The sequence below is a fragment of the Rhincodon typus genome, chromosome 20, assembly GCF_021869965.1.
Source record: "Rhincodon typus isolate 14 chromosome 20, sRhiTyp1.1, whole genome shotgun sequence".
Classification (NCBI taxonomy): domain Eukaryota; kingdom Metazoa; phylum Chordata; class Chondrichthyes; order Orectolobiformes; family Rhincodontidae; genus Rhincodon; species Rhincodon typus.
The window spans coordinates 46,882,872-46,890,328 of NC_063351.1; the positions used below are offsets into that span (position 1 = coordinate 46,882,872).

At 42.8% G+C, this 7,457-nt stretch overlaps 1 protein-coding gene across 1 annotated transcript in view; it reads right to left on the bottom strand.

The window, feature by feature from the left end:
• The window catches only part of wbp1la (WW domain binding protein 1-like a), a 40,476-nt gene that overhangs the window by 7,639 nt on the left and 25,380 nt on the right, over positions 1 to 7,457 (bottom strand). The window contains exon 3 of the mRNA XM_048608950.1: positions 1,468 to 1,629. Coding sequence (XP_048464907.1) covers positions 1,468 to 1,629 — 162 coding nt within the window. The remainder of the gene's footprint in view (positions 1 to 1,467; positions 1,630 to 7,457) is intronic.

The following is a 7,457-nucleotide window of genomic DNA, read 5'->3' on the forward strand; positions in this document are numbered from 1 at the left end:
GAGAGACAGAGAGACAGAGAGACAGAGAGACAGAGAGACAGAGAGACCCATCAATTTCAGATTTAAAAATCAATAATTGGTCCAACATTAATTTCCATTTTTAAGAGTTCCAGATTTCCACTACCCTTTTATACTGAAGTCTGGTTGTAATTTTAACACCAGGCAATCCCTCCCAACTCAGAACCAAACCTTCTAATCAACAAGATGGTGCAAAATGGGGAGTAGCTCCTTGCTGACCTTACTATCTTAATATTTACATTACGGAATAAGAAATCTTTGAAGAACACATATTTGGAAAGATGACACTAACTTTAAACAATAAGAGAAAATCCAGAGCCCTAATGAATATTGTGTCCTTCCAGTGTTTTTCCCAATATTCTCTTCCCTCTTCCCACATTTGAGGAAGAGAATGATACTGCAGCACTGCACTCCAAATGTAAACCTCGATCTCAAGCACTGAATCAATCCATCCATGAACAGAATTATCACTGTCCCCATTCCATGTTCATAGGTACAAGTAGGAATCAAATTAATTGATGCAAGGAGGAGCTCTCTGTTGCAAGTCTGTGAACCCTGGCACTAATCCCACTGCCTACACCTAACTCAGCAACGCCAAGAGCCAACTCACTAGAACTAGTATCTCCTGCTGATTCCAGAATGTGCACCATATAACTTCAATTTAATAAATAAAACCAGGACTATAAAGTTAGCCTAATGGAAACCATAAAACCAGTATTGATTATCATAAAAACCCATCTGGTTCACTAATGTCTTCTAGGGAAGGACCATCCTTTCCTGGTCTGGGCCACATACAATCTCAGACCCACAGCAATGTGGTTGACTCTGAGCAATTAGAACAGACAAATGAACACTAGACCTGCCAACACTTCCCACATCCCATGAAAAGAAATGCACCTTTCTACTTACAGGGGAGCCTTCAGCCGCTTGTCTGTATCAAAAACTCAGGTACGGCCAGTACTCAGTTTAATTTTAAAAAAAGTAAAAGGTTTCTTCTTTGTCTAAAGATGTAATATCTTTATCCAGAGATGAGCCAGAATGTGGGAACTTATTACCACAAAAACTACAGATGACATGAAGAGCAGAAACACATTGGAGAGAAAGCTAGACAGCGAGGGAGAAAAGAGAAGACAGACAATCGGGTGATGTAGAATGGGAGGACATTCACACACAGCAAACACCAAATGGTCCGTTTCTATCTTGTAAAATTCCATATAATTGTGCATTACATTTGCACCAAACCTGGAAGAAAAATGGCTGAACTGCCAAATGCAAAGTTAGATCAAACACATCAGATATACAGAAGGACAAAGAAGCAGCAATCATCAAAACATTGCTAGCAATGCAGCCACCAGTTTGTCCCTGCAAGATGCACAAGTCAATGTTCTCAAAGAGCTAATGATAAAGCATCACTACTCAGGAATGATGAGCTCCAATAGAGACACATACTCAGGTAGAGTGGGAGCAAGGAGTAGTTCCGGGCTCCTTGGTAGGCGATGAGGTTTATCTCACGTTGCCGTTGCTGTTGTTGCAGACGGAGCTTGGCTCGCCGATGGTGACAGACACAACAACAACTCAGGATGATGATGATGGTCCAAACAAGCCAGAACCCTGTAGGCAGAAAGGCAAGCAAAATATCAATTACAATGTAATAAATCCAAACATCCAGCTTCTGCTATGCAGTTGACTATACAAACATAGAAACCTAAATAATACGAGCAAAATGTTCGCTATTAATTCTACCAATGTAGACTGTAAAGGAATCTACATTTGCCTTCGCTAACTTTTTCATTTTTACATTCTTACAGAAGCTTTTACAGCCTGCTTTTATGTTCCTTACAAGTTTACTCTCAGTCTTATTTTTCTCTTCTCAATCAATTGATTGGTCCTCTTTTGCTGAATCTTAAGTTGCTCCCAATCCTCCGCTTGCCGCTTTTTTCTCGCAACTTTGTATGGACTCTGCTTTAGATCTAACTCCATCCTTAATTTTGCTGGTCGGCCATAGATATCACTAAACTTAAAAAAAGAGGTCACAAGAAAGACGCTAAATTAAAACAGAAATTGCACATCAGAATTGCTAAAGGAACTAAAGAATTCTTGAAGTTTAGTGAAGGTAAGTAGTCACAATATGTCCATGTGTGCAATCCATAGTCAGACTGGTCAAAACTACCAGCAACATTCCTTTTCAATTGTCCTAGCTGGGATGAAATTTGCAACAGTAAACAATTCCGAATGTTTTGAGTTCACTATTAGCAAACCATATTAGCTATTAGCGAAAAGGAACAAAAAAATTCTGTAAATTTCAATTTGCCCAAAACTCTGCCATCTTTATCTTAAGGTGCACCAATTCCCATTCACCTTTATGTTGGGAATCCCTACTGACCTTGGAATTAAAAACTCACTTGTTGAGTTCAAACATCCCGATGGCCTTGTTCCTCTCTATCTCTGTCTTGCCCCATTCTGACAACCCTGAGATCTATGCATTCCTCCACTTCTGACCTCTCATGCATTCTCAATATCCGCCACCCCTATACTCACAGCCCTGTCTTCAACTGCTTTAAGGCATGAATCACTGGAATTCCCCCTCTCAAACGTCTCTGCCTTTAAGGATGTTCTTCAAACCCCACCTAGGTTAGAACAAGCTGAGGTCACCTGTCCTAATATTCCCTTGGGCAGTTCAGTGTCAAATATTCCTTGGCAACACTCCAGCAAAACACTTTGGGTCTTTCTACAGCATTAGGGTCCTTATCCTTGATACCCGCCATGACCTCTGATAGAAACACGAAACACAATCTAAGAATAAAGGGGTAAGCCATTCAGGACTGAGATGAGGAAGAATTTCTTCACTCTGAGATGTGAACCTGTGGAATTGTCTCCCACAGAAAGCTGCTGGGGCCAGTTTGTTAGATATATTCAAGAGGGAGCTGGGCATGACCCTTGCGGCTAAAGGGATCAAGGGGGATGGAGAGAAAGCGGGAGTGGGATACTGAAATTGCGTGATCACCCATGATCATATTGAATGGTGGTACAGGCTCAAAAGGGTCAATTAGCCTCCTCCTGCATCTATTTTCTATGTTAGAGGGTCAGTGGTCTCAATTCCCTAAACGTTAAGTTGCCAAAATGGCAAAGAGGAAGCACCGCTGGGGAAACTGCAGACTCAAACTGTCCAGAAGCCAGCAGCTTCACTCAAAAGGGAGGCAAGGGAAGTCGCAAGACTCTCAAATAAATCCCTCATACTGAAGAAATAAAATTAGGTGCCTAAGTAGGAACCAAAGTGGATACCAGTGAGGAAAATAGGGATGCTCAGTTTGCACGTGGATCCCATTTATTCAGCATCCGCTTTAGAATCTGGACTGTTGTCAGAATTTGGAGGTTTGCTATTTAACTGAGATGATCCTGCAAGAATGCCACAGCTGTGAACAGCAGCAATCTCCCCTTCTCCAGGGCCCTGCTTAGGTTATAACTGAGGTGGGACAATCAAAATTCTATGCACTAGTTATTTTGTAGTCTTGTTATGTGCGCGCACTTTGTATTAAAAGAAAATCCTGTGCTAGGTTAGCAAACTGGCAAGCATGTTTAGCTCTATGACATTTAGACATTGCTGGACACGCCTAATTAAGTTTCCCTTCCTCCACTCCACTAAGCCCACATTATAGCCTTCTGGAACACTCAGATGCTTCAGCTTCCGCTGAAATCGGCCCAAGAAATGTGTTTACTGGCACGTATAGCAGCCACAGTTACAGCTCATGCTTCAGGAAACACATTGCTCTCTGTTTGCAGCAGCTGTCTGACACGACATACGCAAGCAAACCCGAGGCTCTGACTCAGCAAAACCACCTCAGCACAGGATGAGAGAGAGTGTCCAAAATTCTATCTTTTGGGCTTTAAAACAGGAAAAACAATTCATTCTCACTTCCTTTGCTCACTGCTTTCTATCTCCCTCTTTTCGGCCACGAGTGCACTCAACAACAGCATCTAGATTGTTGAGGATACAAACCTCTAAGGGTTTGCCAATGAAACTTAGCTGTTTTGGTTAGTGTTTTGCAGCAGGGTAATTTTTATGCTGCCAGATATTCACCAACATCACAGTGATTGGCACAGAAATAGGCCATTCTGCCCACCAAGTCTGTCCTGGAGTTTATGCTCCACACAAGTCTTTTCCTGCCTTACCTGATCTATTCTAATCGCAGCTAGTCATCCTTCTTCCTCATGCATTTGTCTGACTTCCCCTTAAATCTCACTTTTTATTTCAGGTGTTCTGCATGGTATTGCATTCCACATTCTACTCCCATAATAAAAATAAGCTTCCCAATCACACTTTATTCGATCCATTTGTGACTAACCCTTTATTTATCACAATTAATTCTTGCCTCTCCCTCAAGTGACTTGATTGCTGCTTCAAGTCATCGGACAAGTGATTCTCACACAAGGACCAGATCACCCTTCGATCTATGATCTTTGACTCCTGCGACTGTACGCTTGAGAAACTTTAGTTACATAATTACATCATCATCACTCTTTTGAAACTGGAATTAGCAGCTCTTCCAAAATGCTGGCAAAGGCACAAGCTGAATGGCCTATGCTGTAAAGGTGCATGATCCTTACACCTTGGTTGCCCTCCTTTTCTTTCCTCTTGCACAAACCTATACCTTGGTCTGTGTTAAATTTCATCCATTTCCCACGTTTGCATCAATTTCTTTCCAGATGGCAGCGGAGGAATGCTTTTGACCTGCGGCTCATCCGTTCAGACTGCTTTTCTTCTCTCTTTCCTTGTTTTTTTTCCCTTCTCTTTTCCTTTACTTACTTCCTATCCCGAGCTCAGATGGTACTGGCGTGGTGAACGGGCCTGGTGCGGACCTCATGGCGCCAGTGAGTAAGCCCCTACTTAGCCTTCTGGGGCGAGCAGGGGACCAGGTGTCTGAATTGGCGGCTGCTACATGGACAGAGGACGGTGAGGTAGACCCGACGGTGAAAGATAGTGTGAGAGGATCGGCAACATCATCGCTGGTTGGATCTGGCGCTGGCGGAAGGGCATCACAGTGACATCGACGAGAATGGGCCCAGCAGCGAAAGGTGTGGCTCTAACATTGGTGGGTTTGAGTGCAGGCAGTAGCAGAGGGGACTCAGCCCACCAGTGAAAGGTGCGACTCTGATGTTGGTGGGTCTGGAGCAGGCGACAGCGACGCATTGGTCGAAGAGAATCAGCCCAGCAGCAAAGGCTAGCACCGGAGAATCAGCGACTTCGATGTTGGTTGGGTCCAGCGTAGACTGTCGTGAGGCAGTGGCAGAGGGACAGTGGTACAGGCATCGTTGACAATGAGCTGGCTCTAAACTGACGGACTCTCTTTAAGCTCTATCTTTCTACTTTTTGTTCTTATTGTTAAGCTATTCAAAATGACACCGGATCGTGGTGACAGTGGAAAAGCTTTCCACTGTATTTTACTGTTTTCCTCACTGTAAAGTGCATGCGTCAATAAATCATTCATTCATTCCTGCAGTTCACTCAGTCCCTCCTAGTGGTATCATCTGCAAATCTGAGCACATTGCATCAAGCTCTGAATTGGGGTTACATAAAGCAGAAATGTGTGATTCCAACAACTAACCACCCCACCCCCCCAGGTACTGCAATCATTATTACTCTGCTCTATTCCCACTCCTTATGTGATTTCAGAGTCCGTCAGGCCTACATGCTCTTAAAGTAGATCTCTGACCATAGAGGCTAATACATGACAGCAGGCTGCTAATGACCCTTTGCCTACAGGACAGACAGTAGATTAGATTGTCGGACTTTACTTCCACAACACATCATGTGTCACAGCATAACCACGTTGCAGATCAAACAGCCACAAGGACAGGGCAATCAAATCCCCACTTCCAATCTGCTGTGTGCAAATAAAAGCAAATCAACAAGGTTCAAGGAACATATCAACAAGAGGAGTAGAGCTCATGGTGCCATGGTAGCGTCCATATCCTGAAACCAGGAGGCCCGAGATCAAATTCCACCTGCATCTCTGAAGTGTCATTTGAAAGCATCTATAAGCAGGAGGCCATTCAGCCCTCACATTCAATTTGATCATGGGTAATATGTACCACAACTCTATTTTCATGACTTAAACTTTGCCTAATCACAACCTATTGGCCTCACCATTAAAAACTCCAACTGTCCCAGTGACCAGGTTTTTGGGACAGAATTCTACTGTGCGACTGGGTCCTAAAAACCTGGTTCTAGCTTTAAGATAAGGTCTCCTCTCAAGTCCCCCAGTTGATTGAGCAATGAAATCTGTGGGATATCTTTAAGGAGAGGTGATGGTCTGGTGGTATTATCCCTAGACTATTAATCCAGAAACTCAGGTAATGTGCTGGGGACATGTTCTGCCAGGATTGGATTTGAATCCAATAAAAGTCTGGAATTAAGAGTCTTGTGATGATCATGTAACCATTGTCGACTGTCATAAAAACCCATCTGGTTCACTAATGCCATTTAGGGAAAGAAACTGCTATCCTTACCCAGTCTGGCCTACATGTGACTCCAAACCCACAGCAATGTGGTTGACTCTTAACTGCCCTCTGGGAAATTAGGGATGGGCAATAAATGCAGGTCTAGCCAGTGATGGCCCTCATCCCAGGAATGAATTTTTAAAAATTTTTTAAAATCTTCACCCACACACCTTCCCCAACTGGGAGGCTAAAAAAAAAATTCAGAAAGAAAGTTCGATAATTAGTCACTGAATCCATTCTACATGAGATAAAGGCATTCTTATGATTGGATACCCCCAACTTGTAGATGTTCAAGAGAGCAAGGAGATACATCCAAGGAATGATGCCATAAGCAGGAACACAATAAAACATTCCCCCCAATCAGTAAAATTGAAATGCTTCCATTAAAAGACCACTAAGTCATTGTGCACAAGACACCTGCTGGAATTATTAAAGCATAAACATACTTTGAATCTATTTTAAAATTTCACATTGATCTTTTATTTTTAGATTTCATGTATAAAGCTCCTTGGACAGAGAGTGATTTGGCAGAGGGGCCACGACAAATCTTGTACAAACCTGTGGTGAGCTACCCAAAGCAGCTGTTAAGAATGTGGCAATTTAGGAAATTAATTAATAACAGCAGAATCCAAGGGCAAACAAAAGGTGTTTACAATTCGTATTAATCATTAGGGAAACGGCCTTTTGGACACAACAGACTTTCCCTCATCCTTCACATTTATTTATTTTCTTAATTCGCATTGCAGTAAATGTGTTACTGTATCACCCCAACTAATGAGTAGGCTGCCTGAGACAATTCAGGAATTAGTTTATCTTTCTTTCTAATTGTCTGATGATTCTGCACCTTAATACAGGTGGTTTTCTATCAGGAGCTAAGCACAGCAACACTACCAAGGTTTTGGAAGGGAGAGGGGAGGTGGGGTGCACGGGAGAGGGGGAGG